Source organism: Delphinapterus leucas, chromosome 10 (assembly GCF_059928025.1).
Source record: "Delphinapterus leucas isolate spDelLeu-1000000601 "Yukka" chromosome 10, BTC_Dleu_Yukka2, whole genome shotgun sequence".
Classification (NCBI taxonomy): Eukaryota; Metazoa; Chordata; class Mammalia; order Artiodactyla; family Monodontidae; genus Delphinapterus; species Delphinapterus leucas.
Genome location: NC_143138.1, coordinates 16,073,417 through 16,092,271, shown reverse-complemented (window position 1 = coordinate 16,092,271; position 18,855 = coordinate 16,073,417). Strand labels below are relative to the sequence as shown.

Here is an 18,855-nt window from a genome sequence, read left to right as displayed (position 1 = left end):
TCTCATTACCTGTAATTTTATATCCATAAGCAGCTAGTTGTCCAGCCATATATTCTCCATCTGAATTATTATGAGAACAACCCCAAGTCCGTATCCAAATTTTCTGTATGCCTGGAATAGTGCTGTTAATGAATTAAAAAAGAAAGTCTCATTAAGGGATTTTTAAAATAAAAAGCACTAGGTAATTTCTGGGCCCATTATGCAAAACTACTCAGTCACTGCAATCCATTCACAGCCTATTGATTAAATGCACCAACTTAATACATAATCTGCTGTTACACCAAAAGTCTAAATACAAGATAAAACGACAGCACAGCATTCTAAGTTAAGACCCTACAAAAAATATCTTTTCTCTGAGTTGTATTTTAAATTCAGTACTACTAAATATTACCACTAAGTTCGACTCCTGGAAAGGTACAAACAAATAACAATAGCACAGAAAATGGTTCTAGCAGCAATGGCAAATGAAGTTAAATACATCTAAAGACTACTATATACTAGTTACAATCTTTATTTTATAACTTACAGATATAAATAACTGAATCAAAATGAAAATCTGTCACCCTACAGCACTATTCAAAGCATTCCATATATAAAAATACAGTTCTGAAAAATGTAATATTTTTACAAAGGAAATAAAAGGACTTTCAACTTGGATTGCCCTAATAATTAATAATTAAATAGACATTACCTTAACGACATGTTTAGGACAAACTTAATAAACTTCATTCATTAAAATATAAGCAAATTTTAAATTCATACATCTTATGAATCTGTTCCAAACAAAATAATCAAGTGTATTAAAACTCTCAACAATTTACTAGGTAAACAAATATAAGCATATTAAAACTATATAACTGCATATTCCTTTCTGGCTATGTTGTATTAGAATTTCACTAGAGACCTAATATAACAGTGTAAACAGCACAATAATTTGTGCCCAATGCCTTTAGATGATCCACAAGTATTTGTAAATTTGCTAAGAAAAACCAAATGCCCAAACCACCACTATCTCATAAGAATCACAAATTCCAATAAAATTTTTAATGTGGGAGTAACAATTACACACCAACTACTGTAACAGCAAAGACATCCAGCCAGGGGAGGGTGCAGGGGGGGAGCTATCTTTGTGCCAAATACTGCCCTAGGCCCTGCCTTTAAGAAACTTGCAATTTGACATCTTTTTCTTCTTTAGTCAATGACTTTGATAAATTTAAAACCATTCAAAAAACAAAACAAAACAGAAAAACACTACACATTTCCTTTCAAAATTTCAAAGTTGTTTTTGTTTTGTTTTGTTTTGTTTTGTTTTGTTTTTTTGTGGTACGCGGGCCTCTCACTGCTGTGGCCTCTCCCGTTGCGGAGCACAGGCTCCGGACACGCAGGCTCAGCGGCCATGGCTCACGGGCCAGGTGCTCTGCGGCATGTGGGATCCTCCCAGACCGGGGCATGAACCCGCGTCCCCTGCATCGGCAGGCGGACTCTCAACCACTGGGCCACCAGGGAAGTCCCTCAAAGGTTTTTTTAAAAGAGACATTACGTACATCATATACAGTAGTGCCAGCCTCTCCCCTGGTATGATACTGAATATAATTTCAAAAGAAAAGAAAAGCTTACCTATCACTTGGTGGACTGTTTTCATCTTGCAAATATTTTTGGGTATTTCGCCTTCGCACCTTTGGAACAACGTGCTTTCTCGCAAAATGCCTATCTTGGGGCTTTGAATCTTCTTGTGACACAATATCTTCTATGTCATCCAGGAGTGTATCACAGGATGCAGAAGGCATCTTCTCTATCACATAAAAAAGTTATAAACGATTCAAGCATGAGTCCCTCAGAAAATCTGTTCAACATAACATCACCCATGAAATATTCTCGCCAAACTTGAATCTAATAAAGCCTTTAGATTTTAACTTCAAGTTTACAGAAAATACAGGAGATACAGTAAAAGAAACACCAGATAAATCTTACTGATAGTGGGACATTCCAGGGTTCAACTGGAACTATTTCTTCAACAAATCAGTGTCATGGAGAAAAAAGCAGGAAAGAAACTGTTCAAGATTAAAGGATACTTAGAAGATAATATGAACACACTTCATGCTCTTGATCAGGTCTTACTTTGTCCAAACAACTGTAAGACATTTTGGGAACAATTAGGGAAATCAGAATATGAACTGGGTATTAGATAGTATTTGGATATTGCTAAAAATCATTAGATATAATGTATTGTCTTTATGTTTAAAATCTTATTTTTTAGAGATGCATACTGAATATGTGGAGGTAAATATTACGTCTATAATTTATTTTAAAACAATAAAAAATATATTAAGACATGGGGAAACATTTACAACTCTTAAATCTAGGAAATAGACATGTTGGTGTTTATTATCCAATTCTACTTTCCTGAATGTTCAAATTTTTTATAATTAAGAAAAGAAAATGTGGACACTGCTTCCAGGAAGATGAAATAAACATATTTTCCCTATCCCTCCCACTAAGTACAACTAGAACTCCAGACATATATGTAAAGTAAACATAAGAACACTTTGAAAGATGGAGAGAAGGCAGACCGGCTAGGGACCTTGCAATCCAAGTTACACCACCATGGTGAGCTCCTTGGGTTTTGCTTTGCCTCCTATATCCCAGACTTGGAGCTGAAGAAGCCAGCAACCCAGAAATGCCAACAGGTGCAGACAATAAAAGCCCTAAACAAAACAAAAGCCTGTTCTGTTGCCAAAGAACCAGAAAAGTGGCAGCCTAACAAGACAGAAAACTTTTAGACAATAACCATTCCACTCCACACAAACACCACAAAAACACAAAACTGCAAAACACAATTCAGTGGAGGAAAGATAGCCTTTTCAATAATTTCTGCTCAAGCAACTGGACATTTATAGACAAATAAATGAACAACCACCTAAGTCTCACACCTTATACAAAACTTAATTCAAATAGATCCTGGACTAAAATGTAAAACAAAACTATAAACTTATAGAAAAAAATCGTAAGAGAAAGTCTTCTGGATCTAGAGCTAAGTGAGTTGTTTTTAGACTTGACACCAAAAGCACCATCCATAAAAAGAAAAATTAACAAGCCCAGACATCACCAAAATTAAAGACTTTTACTCTGCAAAAGACCCTTTTGAGAGATGAGACGTCAAGCTGTAGACTGAGAAAAACATATTTGCAAACTACATATCTGACAAAGGACTAGTATCTAGAACTCAAAACAGAATAGTAAAAAAAAGGAAAAAGAAAGAAAAGAAAAAAATTCAGTTAGCAAATAGACAAAAGACAAAGAGATATTTCACCTAAGAGGATATCCAGAGGGAAAAATAAGCACCTGAGAAGAGACTCAACATGACCAGCCATCAGAGAAACATAAACTAAAACCACAATGAGATAGCACTGCATAGCTATCACACTAAATGCTGGCAAGGATGTGGAGAAACTGGATCACTCGTACAGCCCTGGTGGGAATATAAAATGGTACAGCTGCTCCGGAAAACAGTTTGGCATTTTCTTAAACTAATCATGAAACTACAATGCAACCCAGCAACTGTACCTCTAAGTGTTTATCCAGGAGAAATATTAAGACAGTCACATAAAAACCTAAAATAAATATTTACAGCAGCTTTCTAAGAGCTGAAACCTGAAAACAACCCAGATGCCCTTCAACGGTTGAATGGTTAAGTAAACTGAGGCACATCCAATACCATGGAATACTACTCAGCAACAGAAAGGAATGAACTATTGACACATGTAACAACCTCGATGAATCGCCAGAGAATTCTGTTCAGTGAATAGAGCCAAGTGCAAAAGGTTACCTACTGTATGATTACATTTATATAACATACTTGAGAGGTCAGTGTGCGCGATCCTTGTGGTGACGGAAATGTTCTGCATCCTGACCACATCATGTCGATATCCAGGTTGTGATACGGTACATATTACAGTTTTGCAAGATGCTACCTTTGGGGGAGACCTGGGTAAAGTGTACAGCATCTCCACATAACTTTTATAACTAAGTAAATCTACAATTATGTTAAAATAAAATACTTAAGAAAAAAAGCTACCTGAAAAATGAAACGTGCAGGCATAACTCAAAGATAACTGCAGGTTCAGCTCCAGACCACCACAATAAGGCGAATGTCATAATAAAGGGAGTCACATGAATTTTTTGATTTTCCAGTGCACATAAAAGTTATGTTTACACTATACTGTAGTCTATTAAGTGTGAAATAGCATTATATCTAAAAAAACTATGTATATGCCTTAATTTTAAAATACTTTGTTGCTAAAAAAAAGTTAACCACCATCTGAGCCTTCAGAGAATTATAATCTTTTTGCTGGTGGAGGGTCTTGCCTCCATGTTGATGGCTACTGACTGGTCAGGGTGGTGGCTGCTGAAGGGGGGTGGCTGTGGGAATTTCTTAAAATAAGAGAACAGTGACGTCTGCCTCATCAATTGACTCTTCCTTTCATGAACTGTTTCTCTATAAGCATGCAATGCTGTTTGACAGCATTTTACCCACAGTAGAGCTTCTTTTGAAATTAAAGTCGATTCTCTCAAACCTTGCCTCTGCTTTATTAACTAAGTTTACATAATATTCTAAATCCTTTGTTGTCATTTCAACAATCTTCACAGCATCTTCACCAGGAGTAGATTCCATCTCAAGAGGTCACTTTCCTTGCTCATCCATAAGAAGCAACTCCTCATCCATCCACGTTTTACCATGAGATCGCAGCAATTCAGTCACATTTTCAGACTCCACTTCTAATTCTAGTTCTCTTGCTAATTCCACCACATCCGCAGTTATCTCCTCCACGAAACCTTGAACCCCTCAAAGTCATCCATGAAAGTTGGAATCGACTTGTTCCAAACTCCTGTTAATGTTGAAATTTTGACCTCCTCCTATGAATCACAAATGTCCTCAAGAGCACCTTGAATGGTGAATCCTTTCCAAAAGGTTTTCAATTTACTTTGCCCAGATCCATCAGAGGAATCACTACCTAGCAGCTTAGCCTTATGAAATACATTTCTTCAACAGTAACACTTGAAAGTCAAAATTACTACTTGACCCATGGGCTGCGGAATTAATCTCCTTGTATATCTCCATCAGAGCTCTTGGGTGACCAGGTGTACTGTCAATGAGCAGTTAATATTTTCAAAGGAATGTTTTTTCTAGGCAGTAGGTCTCAATAGTGGGCTTAAAGTATTCAGTGAACCATGTCATAAACAGATGTGCTGTCATCCAGGCTCTGTTGTTCCATTTATAGAGCACAGGCAGGGAAGATTTAGTATAATTCTTAAGGGCCCTAGGATTTCCGGAACGGTAAATGAGCACTGGCTTCAACTTATCATTATCAGCTGTATTAGCCCCTGACAAGAGAGTCAGTCGGTGCTTTGAAGTTTTGAAACCAGGCACTGAGCCACTGTAATTATCTTAGCTAGATCTTCTGGACCTTCTGGGTAACTTGCTGCAGCTTCTACATCAGCACTTGCTTCTTCACCTTGCACTTTTACGTATGGAGACGGCTTCTTTCCTTAAATCTCATGAATCAACCTCTGCTAGCTTCAAACGTTTCTTCTGTAGCTTCCTCACCTCTATCAGCCTGCACCGAATGGAACAGAGTCAGGGCCTTGCTCAGGATTAGGCTTTGGCTTAAGGGAACGTTGCAGCTGGTTTGATCTTCTATCCACACCACTCAAACTTTCTCCATATCAGCAATAAGGCTGTTTTGTTTTTTATCATCCATGTGTTCACTGGAGGATCTGTTTTAATATCCCTCAAGAACTCTTCCTTTACATTCACAATTTGGCTAACTGGCACAAGAAGCCTAGCTTTCACGCTATCTCGGCTTCCTCATTAAGCTTAATCACTTCTAGTTTATTTAAACTGAGAGACACGCAATTCTTCCTTTCACTTGGACACTTAGAGGCCACTGCCAGGTTATTAACTGGCCTAATTTCAGTATTGGTGAGTCTCAGGGAATAAGGAGGCACGAGGAAAGGGGGAGAGATGGGGGAAGGGCCAGTTGGTTTAAGTAGGAGCACACATTTACCAATAAAGTTCGCTATCTCATACAGGCGTAGTTCAAGGCGCCCCAAAACAATTACAAGAGTAACAAAGATAAATGATTACAGATCACCATAACAAATATAACAATAATGAAAGAGTTTGAAATACTGCGAGAATTACCAAAACGTGGCACAGAGACACAGAGTAAATGCTGTTGGAAAAATGGCACCAACAGACACGCTGGATGCCAGGTTGCCACAAAGCTTCAATGTGTAAAAACAAAAAAAGGCAACATCTGCGAAGCACAGGAAGATGAGGTCTGCCGACACTTGAGGACACTTACCGGCAGACCTCCACCAATACTGTGTCCAGACAGGAAGCAAGGGCTTCACAGCATCATCTCATTAACCATTCACAACAACTCCAGGAGGTAGGTGGCGGTGGTATGCTCACTTTAAAGAGTAGCCCAGGGACTTCCCTGGCGGCCCAGCGGTTAGGACTCCGCACTCCCACTGCCGAGGGCCTGGGTTCCATCCCTGGTCGGGGAACTAACATCCCATAAGCCGCGTGGCACAGCCAAATAAAAAAAAAATGAAGAGTGATCTAAAACACAGAGAAGCTAACTTACCCAAAGCAGCTCAAAGACTCCACGGCAGATGAGCCTGAGCCCACGTGCTGTGCGAGACTCTACGGCCTACTTAATTACCCGGAACGACCGCTTTTCATCCGGGTCGCCTAAACCAGTGTTAAGGGTCCTACACTCTCCTCTGGTCTCTTTCTGATGAATTTTCCCTCTTCATTTGTCAGATACCCATCTTTCCATTAACAGAGCATTTCCAGCCAGGCTCATTTTGTGCCCTTGGCTGTAATGCACTCTTTACAAGTATGACAAACTAGGCCCTGTAAATCAGACAAATCTGTGTTCAAATCTCAGCTAGCTTTACATTGCTCAGAAGAACAAAAGATCAGAAATAGCCCAGATGGCAATCAGTCAAGAACTGTTTAAATGATAGTGAACACCTGTACCACGTGGTCAGGGTAGGACTGTCAGTCACAGGCCTCCTCCTTCCCCAGATGCAGCCATGGCACATGAGACCCACGTGCCAGAGTAATTCATCCTCTGGGCCACAACGATTGGTGCAGGTTTGGATGTGACAAGCCGAGCCAATGAGAATCAGCACGAGAACTTCTATGCCAGGGCTAACAGAAGAGCTGGCTTCTCTTTCACTGAAGTGACTAAGTTAGGAGGCTGTCAACTTGAGGATACTGGGGGCCATCTTGCCTGCCACAAAGCAGAAACCTACCCAAGGCAGGAAAGCCTTCTAAGAGCTGGAGAGACAACGAGCAATACTGACATTATTTGAGCAACTGGGTCCAACCAATGCCTGCAGCCAGATGCAGCCCTGCCCTGCCCAGTCACGTGAGCTAATAAATTCCCTCTGTGGCTCAAATTCACTTGAGTTCGGGCTTCTGTTCTTGCGAACGAGAGCCCTGGCCGACTCAGCAAACTATAGGTAAGGTGAAATGAACTAGGTTAGTCTTTCCCAAATTCATTCTATTTATTGACTATCAGTGAAGACACAGTTCTGTGGTCAAATAAATTTGGGACAGTCTGTGTCTTACAGGCTCCCAGTATGCATTAGTAGAGCAAAGACTGGGAAGCGCTGCGGTGAAGAAACTTAAACTCGCTGATCTTAGGAGTTTTCTGAAAATTAATTTCTCACAGATATCCTCTTCATGAGGCTGCAGACGGTACTGAAAACAGAAGGCCTGAATGAAGCCAACCCTCAGATCCCCTCCCACATTCTGTACACATGGATGACTTCATTCTTTTACTGGGAAATGGGTCTTTGCCCACATATCAATCTGTTACAGTGAACGAACTGCCCACCCCCCTTAGAGCAATCCCTCTACTCTGACCTGCTCCAGCACAGAATTCCAGCCATGCTTCCTCTTCTTGCATCATCGCTAATTGTCTCTTTACTGAATCAATACTATCTGGGTATAAACATACTGTTATTTCTCGCATTTGAAAAACAAAAACCTTATCCGGACCCCACTTCCTCTACCTACTAACTCCACCACATTTCTCTCCTTTAAAAGAAAACTCCTGGGCTTCCCTGGTGGTGCAGTGGTTGAGAGTCCGCCTGCTGGTGCAGGGGACACGGGCTCGTGCCCCGGTCTGGGAGGATCCCACATGCCGCGCGGAGCGGCTGCGCCCGTGAGCCATGGCCGCTGAGCCTGCGCGTCCAGAGCCTGTGTTCTTCAATGGGAGAGGCCACAACAGTGAGAGGCCCACGTACCCCAAAAAAAAAAAAAAAAGAAAGAAAGAAAAGTCCTTGAAAGAACTGTCTCCAATTTCCCCCTCCCATTCTCTACTAAACCGGGCTTTCACCCCGACCACTCCACCAAAACTGCTGTCCTGATTTCAGTGACTCACAACAGTGTACACGGTGGTCAATTCTCAGCCATCTCGCCTGACCCGGTCTGCAGCATCTGACACTACGGTCCATGCTTTCCCTCCTAAAGCGATCTTCTTCACTGGCTCCTGGAATCCCACACTCTGAGTTCTCCTCCTACCACGTCAACCACTCCCCAAGTCTCCTTTGCTGGTTCCTCCTCAACTCTCCAACTTCTCAATGTCGGAATGCCCCCAGGGCTCCGTTACAGGACTTCTCTTCTCTAGTTACAGACACACCCTAGGTGATCTCATCCAGTCCCAAGGCCTTGCAATACCAACTGTATGCTTATGTAACCAGCCCCAGTGCTCCCCTGAACTTCAGGCTCAGATGTCCAACTGCCTATTCAACACCCCTGCTTGAATGTCTAATAGTTATTTCAGAATTAAAAGGTCAAAAACAAAACTCTTGATCCTCTCCCCACCTTACCCCACCTGCAACCAACAACATCACACCAGATCCTCCCAGAACTTTCCCCATCTCGCTTAAAGGCAATCCCAACCTTCCACCCACTCAGGCCAAAAATCCTGGATCCATCCCTGACTCGTCTCTTTCCTTCACCCTAAATCCAACCCACCAACAAAAGCCTGCTGGCTTGACCTTCCAAATATATTCAGAATCTACTTCTGACCGTACCCACTGTTACATTCTTGGTCCAAACCAACAGTAACTCTTGCCTGGTTTACTGTAATAGTCCCCCTGCTTCTACCCTTAATTCCCAAAAGACACTTGCAGCACGTAAGCCAGGGATCCCTTTATAACCTAAATTCTTCTCAGGCTTCTGATCAAAACCTTCCCTTGGTATTCCATCTCAGAGTAAAAAGCCCCAGAGTAAAAACTGCTACAGAGTTCTACTAGGACATAATCAGCTTCCTGTTACCTCTGGGACCCCACTTCCTACCGCTCTCCCCTCTCACTCCACTCGGCCACACGGGCATCCTGGCTAGTTCACACCCACCAGGCACACACTCATCTCAAGGTCTTCGTCTTGCCTGGAATGCCTTCAAGCCCTTTGGGACTTTGTTCAAATGTCACCAGTGAGGCCTTCCTGAGCAACTCCCACCTCACCACGTACACATGCCTCCTATCCGCCTTCCCTGCCTTGTTTCCTTACCACAGCAGTTCACCACCTGCTTAGATATTACAGGGGAGCAAACTTGCCACCCCAAAATGTCTGCTTGCCATGCAGATTATTTTGAGCTGAAAACAATCAAGGACCAAAAGATTCAGGAAGAAACTCTGACCTTCCCCGTAAATGCCTAAAAGAATGTAAACAGAGCACCTGTTCCAGGAAGGGAGTAATCACCACAGATAACTAGAGTATGAACTACGTGTGCAGGCAGGGAGGAACCTAGCAAAGTCTGTTTGTTAAAATTCCTCTGTTACCAAACATTTGCTTTTCCATGGCATGGCAACTGCCTTCCTCCCCTCTGAGGTCCCAAACCACTACCCACAAGATCCTCTTTTGTCTTTAGCTGAAGACAGAAGGGTTTAAGGCAACGGTTTCAACCACTTGGGAGAGCTACTGTTTGCCTGGGTCTCCCATGTATACGTTATTAAACTTTCGTTTGATTAGCCTCCTGTTAATCCGTCAGTTTAATTCTTAGACCAGCCAGAAGAACCTAGAAGGGTAGAGGAAAATTTCTTCCTCCATGAAAATATCTTCATTATTTTGTTACTATCTCTTTCTACTAGGATATATACTCTCAGGGGGATGGGGGGGGAAGGGGGAGGTAAAGGCTTTTGGGTGCTTTGTTCACTGCTTTATCCCAGGTGGTGCCTAGAACTGTCTAGCACACTGCAGCTTCTCAATAAATACTTTTTACTGTACACTACCCAGTCTAACAAAATATGCCCCCTCTGCTACCTCCCACTCTGCCCCAACTGTAATAATCTTTCAGACATTCTCTGAGCAGGCCAAACTAGCTTCTGACTCAGGGCCTTCACACTTGCTATTCCTCTGCCTTGAATATCATCCCCAGATATTCGTATGCCTTGCTGCCTACTTCTCTACTCAAATGACACCTTGGAGAGGCCTTTTCCTAATCACCCTATCTCAAATAAGCACACACTGACTAGGCATCCCACACATTCTCACCGGCCTCTAACCCACTTTACGCTTCATTTTTCTTCATAACACTTACCTACCTGACTCCAGGTAGGTATATAAGTGCATCTGTCTTTCTCACTACAGTGTAAGCGCCATAAGAACAAGGGTGTCATCTCTTTTTCACCACTGTATCTACAACACCTGTAACAATGCCTAGCACACAGCAGGCGCAGAATATCTGTTGAATGGATGGATAAATAAACACTTGCTTAAGTTGAATTTAGCTAGCCTTTCTATAACATAGGAGGAAATTCTTACAGTAGGTGGGAAGGTGAAATAAATACCTAACCCCTACGGCTTCTTCTATAAACTATGACTCTATGAAATAGCAAAGTTAAGTGAGAAAGGCTAAGACCAGGTAGTGCCTTTCAATGTTACTAAAGAACTACTGAAGGATTATAAATTGAATGACATATTTTAATTTTTTTTAATTACACAATATTTACATCCCATACACAATTGCTTATGGATCCACTGAAGGGAAACAGTATGGAAGAAGAGAGATGAGAGGGGTGCGTCCACTGCAGTAGACATACAATATCAGAGTTAGGGAAGCAAGGAACACTGCTAAGCCTCTTATTTTACAGAACTGAAGTCCAGAGGAGCTAAAAGATTTGTCCACTGATAGAGCTAAAATTAGAACCTAGGCCCTCTCTCAACACCAAGCTCTCCCCACATGGCTCTGCCTCATCGGCAAAGCACAAATAATACAAGAGTCTAAGGCAACCCTAAGAAAGAAAAACATTCCAGAAAAAAATGGGCAAAGGCAAAACCGGCAACACACTTAAGAAATGTAAATAGCCGTTAAGCATAGGAAAGAATGCTCAAACACACTAAGGGCATGTGTTTAAACAAGGAGTTATTTTCCATCTACCCCACTGATAACAAAGACTGACAAACACCCAACTGTTAGCAGAAAGCATGGTAAAACTGACATGTCCTTTCTGAAGGGCAATCTGGCAATACATATCAAACTTTAAAACATGTATCCTTTTGCCCAGCAATTCCATTTCCACAAATTCACTCTAGGGAGACAAGAGAGACAAATATATAATGCAGAGGTTCCTAAACCTGGCTGCATATAATAAGCACCTGAACAAACTCACCCATCACTATTAATCAGCTTAAGCTCTTACTGCCAACAAACTGGTAACTGGAATTGTTAGCCTTCAGAAATTATTAAATAAGTGAATAATAATGAAAGTTTGAGAATAAAAGGAAAACAAGATAGTAGTTAAATGGAACAACAGGATCGTATAAAGTTTTTTCTCAAAGGTAGAGGAAATCAAGTTTAATAAAGGAAATAAAAACAGTAAGTGAAAAAAGGAGATATTGAAAATGATGAAGAGAGAATAATATAGAGTACTGGTTACTTACAGAGGTGATTTATTAGGAGACCTTTAGAACAGCAAATACCCAGGCCCCGTTCTCCAGAGTGGAATTTAAGGATGGGAAGGTAAAACCTGCCCAGGTGATTCCACTATACACCTCTGATTGAAAACCACTGTTCTCCTACAGCAAAGGTTCTCAGTCTTGAGCGTTCATTATGGTCACCTGAGGAGCTATGGAAAATTACCGACACCTGAGCCCTGCGCTAGTTGAATCAATCGCTAGAACGGAGCCTGGACATCAATATTTTTTAAAACTTTCCAGTAATTCTCATATGTGTTGCCACAGTTGTGAACCAAAGTCCTACACCAGTAGTTTTCACAGTGCAGTTCCCACACCAGCACAATTAGGGTCACTGGGGAACTTGTTAGAAATGAGAAGTCTGGGGTCCCACCCAAAATCTACTGCACCAGATACTCTGAGTAAAGCTCAGCCATCTTTAACACGCCCTCCAGGTGACTGTGATGTGCACTACAGTTTGAGAATCACTGTCCTAGAGTTATTCTTTCATAAAAATCATCCAGAATGCTTGTCAAAAATGTATTACCTGGTCAGCTGATTTTCAACAAGGGTGCCAAGAAAATTCAATGGGGAGAAGAGTAGTGTTTTCAACAAATGGTGCTGGGACAACTGGATAGCCACATGCAAAGAATGAAGTTGGATTCCTACTTCACATCACATACAAAAATTAACTCAAATTGATTGCAGACCTAAATTTAAGAACTAATGCTATAAAACTCTTAGAAGATAAGATAGGTGTAAATGTTCATAACATTAGATTAAGCACTGGTTTCTTAGTTATGACACCAAAAGAATAAGCAACAAAAGAAAAAACAGACTGGACTTACATGTAAGACTTTCATATTTAAGACTTTCATGCTTCAAAGGACACCATCAAGAAAGTGAAAAGAGACCTCATACAATTGGAGAAAATATTTGCAAATCAAATGTCTGATAAAGATCTGGTATCAGAATACATATAGAACACTTACAACTCAACAACAGAAAAATAACCCAATGAAAAAAGGATTTGAACAGACATTTCTCCAAAGAAGATATACAAATGACCAATAACATGATGAGATGTCAACATCATTAGCTATCAAGAAAATACAAATCAAAATCACAATGAGACACCACTTCACACACACTAGGATGGCTAGAATAAAAAAGACAGAGAACAACAATGTTGATGAGGTTGTGCATTAGCTCACGCAGAGAAAGAGAACAGAATTTCTTCTAATTGGAAAGAGCACAGGACCAAGCCTTAAGGAACTCCATGTTTACCTGCCATACAGAAGAGAACCAGCCTATAATGGAGATCAAGAAGAAGCCACTAGAGAAGAAGAAAATCAGTGGGTCACAAAAGGAAAAGGAAGCGAGCATGTGAAAGAGGTGGACACGGTGAGCGCTGCTCAATGCAGGTAATGCAAAGTTAAGTAAAATGAATGAAAACGTTTCTTGGATTTAGTGATAGGGAGATCTTGGCGTTTCCAGATAATGATGGTGGCAAAATCACTAAGAAATTAAAATTAGGTTACCTTTCTGCACGTTATAATATGTAACACGTCACTCCAACATAAAAGGCTTAAAATAAATGAGTACCTTGATTATTCGCAATTAGTCTCAAATCTTCTTGAAAGATGAGTCTGGAAAATGAAAACTGATTAGAAAAAGCAAGCTCGCAACAACTTCACAAAACCACGGTAAGGGCTCTTTAAAACTACCTAAAAGGGATTAAACTCCATAAAAGGCTACTTTATACATCAGGGTTAATGATGTTCCATATTACTCCCAATTTCTTTCTGATTAGGCCAGGTGTGTTAACATCTGCCACATTTGCTATGACTGAGATCCAGCGTCTGGCCGTAGTTAATAAATACTATCCAGCACTACAACACGTCTGCGTGATTCAAGTAATACCGAGAACTACAAAACAGAAATATGGCAATTAAGTAAGTATCCACATCACCTGACACACGAAAGACACGTATCGTCCCGAGATTCAGAAAGAGGTTTTATCAGTAAACAAGAAAGAAAAGTGAAAAATTAAGACACCTAATCTTCAGACCAACTTCAGTTTAAATTTCTGAGATACAGCTCTGTGAAAGCTAGGTAACTGTGAGAGCCTTGTCCCGTCCCATAAACTCACTAACGCAGAAAGTGGTAAAACGAATGAAGTTAGATTTGACAATACGCAACGAGATCCCTTAAATACTCCTTACAGCCCTGCAGCACATAAGGCCAAAGACCCGTCCTCACTTCTGGCAGCGCTACCTGCCTCCCAATTCCCCCAGCTCAGCTGGTTAAGTTCCCTTTCAACTGCGAAACAAACCAGCAAACCTCCCGAGAAAGACTAAAACTGGGGAAACAAGGCTCCGCCGTAAAAGGAACTCTGGCCAAACTCTGCCCCACACTGATCCACCCGCCACCCTTACCCAGCAGTCACGAAATAACAAGCCAGCCAAAAGTAAGAGAACCTACACGCCACTCTCCGGAAACTGCAGCGACTTTAGATGGAGCTCGCCATGACACATACGTCCCGCCACGCTTTTTTACGCATGCTCGCAGACGGTGGCCCAGAGAGATCAAATTACTGGAAGTGCGCGTTCAGGTTCAACTTGGTTTAGTAATGATTTCATTTAACGATTCTTTTGGTTGCCAGAACGAAAATAATACCTTCAAGACCTCGAGTTCTTAGAATCGTTTAATAGCTAACTTCTCCTGAGCTCTTACTACGTGTCGAGTACTGTGTTCAGAGCTTTCCATAAACATTATCTCCTCATTTATTATTATACTTATTTTACAAAAGAGGAAACTGGGAGTTTGATTACGTGCCCAAAGTGATTCTGGTAGTAGTGACTGTCCTCTGTGCTAAACCCAACTCTGCCGGAATCCCAGAGAATCTGCTCTTTTCATTACATTTTACCAGCTTCCTCGACCTTTTGTGAAAAGAGGTCATATTAAAGAAAATGGAGAAGGGTAAAAAGATAACAGCTGGCTTAAACTTAATATAGATCATTTAACACCAAGCAAGGTTTTTTGTTGTTTTTTCTTTGTTGGTTGGTTGGTTTTAATGCTTAGAAGACAGTCTAGGAGCAGCAGTTTAGCAGAGAAAGACAACTTTCATGGAGTATATACAGATTCTGACCTGGTTACCTTACATGAGTTATCTCACCTTATTATTCTTTACCCCAGACACTGACCTTGTTTACCAGAAAAGCATTTCCACTTTAGAAAGTGAAGACAATAGCCATGAAAGGAAGTCGAAATTATGCGTGACTCTGGGTTTCACAGTGATTTGGGGCAATTGACTTATTTTGTAAATGACTTTCCTGGTGCATTTCCCTCTAGCTAAAATGGCACGCTTTGCTCATCCAAAAAAAAAAATCTGAACTGTGACCTAAGGTCCACAGCAGTCTTCACGCAGCTGAATTAGAATTGTGTGTTTATGTTGCCCCATCTCTTTCACTAGACCAAAAGTAGGCCCTGGGTCACCTTCTTCTTGGTGGTCATCCCACTGCCTAGCTCATAATCTTGCACTTAATAGCCTCTCAATAAACATTTTGAATCAATGAATGATTGTACCCCTTCTCCCCAAGATCTGGTTAAGTTCAAACAAATTTCATTGAGTGCATACCATATGATATGCACTTGCTGGATGCTGGAGCTAGAAAAGAAGAAAGACACTCCCTACCACCCTTTCAGGCTACTGCAAGGATATAGCTTCAGTAGAGAATAGCAATCCCTATGGAAGATGAACGCAAGAGGCCTGTGGAGCACAACAGAGAGATCAGGACTTCCCCCAGGGGTGAAGTGAGGGAAATGGACAAAGGTATTCCACGCTGGGGAGACAGTGAGGGCCAATGCATGGGGGCCTGAAACTATAAACTATTGTACATTATAAAAGCAAAAAAGAGTAAAGTTGGATGATAGCAGAGAAGGCTGGAAAGGAAAGTGCAGGGATCAGATTAAGGTGAGCCTTGTTTGCTAAAATAAAGACATTAGACCTAATCCTGGATGTATTGGGTAGCATGAAAATGTCTGAGCAGAATATTCTCTCAGGAGGATGGGTTTGAGGACAACATTTCACACATGAAAAAAACAGTGAAAAGCCTAAATCAAGTTGTTGGCTGTGAGCAATGGGAAAATGAAAAGCGAGGACAGAAGAGACTGAGGAGGTAAAATCAGCAGGACTTAGAGATTGATAGGTGTAGATGAGGATACAAGGAAGTTTCCAAGTTTGGGGATAAAGCAACTGACACCAGTACTTCTTTGGTGAAATCTGTCTCTTTAGGCAGTTTTAATCTGAATTATTTGAAAAGCCAGTGACACTACCTCTAGGAATTTAACTTATGGAAATGCTCACAGTTATACAAAATGACATATGTGCCAGATTATTCTTTGAAAGATTGCTTGCAATAGCAAAAGACTGAAAACTCTCTCTGGCTTCTCAGTAGGGGACTGGTTAAATATCTTTATGGTGTCTACAGCTCCTGAAAAAGAAAAAGGTTGCATTTAATGCACTATCTATTCTTAAGTGGAAAAAGAAATTTGCAACATAGTGCATAGAGTGTATGACTATAGTTATAACTACAGTTTTAGACATGTATAAAATCTGTGGCAGAATATATAAATAATTGGTAATGGAGTCATGTCTCTGGGAAAAGGAACTGAGTGGCTAAAGGAAGATTTGCTTTTCCCTGTATATCATTTTGTACCTTTTATTTTTGGACCATGAAGATGTATTATTTATTCAGAAAATAAGTGGATGCATTTTATAAATAAAATGACATTTGATAATTTATAATTTAGTGGTTTATCTGTTACACTGTAATATTTTATTTCATATGAATATTTAAATTTTAAATCTTTTTATTATAAGATATACATAACATAAAATTTACCATTTTAACCGTTTTTAAGTGTACAGTTCAGTAGCACTGAGTACATTCACATTTTTGTGCAGCCATCCATCTCCAGAACATTTTCATCTCCCCAAACTTAAACCCTCAACCTGTTAAACAGTAAGTCCCTAATCCCCCTTTTCCCCAGCCCCTGATGACCACCATTCTACTTTCTGTCTGTATGAATCTGACTACTATAGGTTCCTCATATAAGGGGAATCATACAGTATTTGTCCTTTTGTTACTGGCTTAATTCACTTAGTATAATGTCTTTGAGGTTCATCCGTGTTGTAGCATGTCAAATATCCTTTCTTTTTAAGGCTAAATGATATTCCATGGTATGTATATACCAAATTTTGTTTACAAATTTTAAATATTTATGCCTTGTTTCTCAAATTAGATTGTAAACTTCATAAGAATAGACGCTCCATATTGTTATTGTTTTTTCAGCCAACAATATAATATTAAATGCTTTATAAATGTTGGTGGTAGACAAACCAATTCGTGTATACAAAGACATGCTAAAAATGCAAGTGAGTCTATAAAATAATAGTAAAACCTAACATTTTTTGAGAACTTATATGTGTGTGCCAGTGACCATCCTAAGCCCTCCATGTGAATTATCAAATGTTTTCATCACAATGACTCTGTAAGTAACCCTATAAATTAGGAGTATTATTATTACCCTCATTATCCCCTTTTTACAGAGGAGAAAACTGAAGCTCAAACAGTCTGACTTCAGGGAATTTTTTTTTTTTTTACTCTATACTTCAGAAGAAAGAAACGGTATACTTTCATTAAAAATGTGAAATTTCAAATAAAGAAAAACATTGGAGAGAAAAAAGAAAAGAATGATAAGGGAAATGTGCAATAAAATCTATAAACCTTCAGAGTAATTAACTCAATCTTTTAATATTCTTTACAGTGAAAATCGAAGAGAAAATGTGGGCAATAATGAAGTTAGAGAATTCTTACCATCTCAGCCACTAATCAAGAAAGAATAAAATAAAGTTATAAAAATTTAGGAGCACAGGGACTTCCCTGGTGGCGCAGTGGTTAAGAATCCGCCTGCCAGTGCAGGGGACACAGGTTCGAGCCCCGGTCCGGGAAGATCCCACATGCCACAGAGCAACTAAACCTGTGCTCCACAACTACTGAGCCTTTGTGCCACAACTACTGAAGCCCGTGTGCCCTAGAGCCTGTGCTCTGCAACAAGAGAAGCCACCACAATGAGAAGCCTGCGCACCGCAACAAAGAACAGCCCCTGCTCGCCGCAACTAGAGAAAGCCTGCACGCAGCAATGAAGAACCAACGCAAAAATAAAAACCAAAAAATAAATTAATTAATTTTAAAAAAATTTAAGAGTACATATCTTATTTTTGTTTTTTTTTTGTTTTTAGGAGCACATATTTTAGATTTAGCTTATGATTTGAGTAATTAGCTAATGTACTTATAAATTTGTTCCAATCAGTACCTTTTTATGATAAATAAATCATGCATTTAATTCACTCTTGAAAAATGATAGTTAAGTGTATATGAAATTTTCTGTGTAGAATATTAGATAAGTTTAGTAGAATGAACTTTAAAATGGATTAATCTATTATATATGAGATAAGAAAAGTATGTGTTCTCAATTTTTAAAGTTCAGCAGGTCAACATGTATTATGCAAATGTATTATTTATGTTAGCTTCCCACAGCATGTGGTGGAAAGCTAACTGGAATTTCTTAATTACAAAAGGATGAGGGGACACATGAAAATTAATGCTAGACCCAGGGATTTTTATTGGATCTGATAAATTGTCAGAATAAATTCCCCAGCTGGACACCATACAACTAAAGCAGTTTTTAAGCAAGGCTTTTCAGGTGTTTGTTTTCATAAAGGATTAAAAATAAGGAAATAAGTTTGGAGATTATCACAGTGGTCTAAATATGAAACCAAGAAGAAAGATGGTGATTGTAGAAATAGA

The 18,855-nt window shown here is 40.0% G+C and overlaps 1 protein-coding gene across 1 annotated transcript in view; it reads right to left on the bottom strand.

Moving 5' to 3' along the window:
* Nucleotides 1–14,504, bottom strand: part of CDKAL1 (CDKAL1 threonylcarbamoyladenosine tRNA methylthiotransferase) — a 648,803-nt gene extending 634,299 nt beyond the window's left edge. The window contains exons 1-4 of the mRNA XM_022586761.2: nt 14,465–14,504; nt 13,586–13,629; nt 1,618–1,792; nt 10–122 (exon numbers count right to left, since the gene is read on the bottom strand). Of these exons, the coding sequence (XP_022442469.2) occupies nt 10–122; nt 1,618–1,787 (283 nt within the window). The 5' untranslated portion in view covers nt 1,788–1,792; nt 13,586–13,629; nt 14,465–14,504. The remainder of the gene's footprint in view (nt 1–9; nt 123–1,617; nt 1,793–13,585; nt 13,630–14,464) is intronic.
* Nucleotides 14,505–18,855: the final 4,351 nt, after the last annotated feature.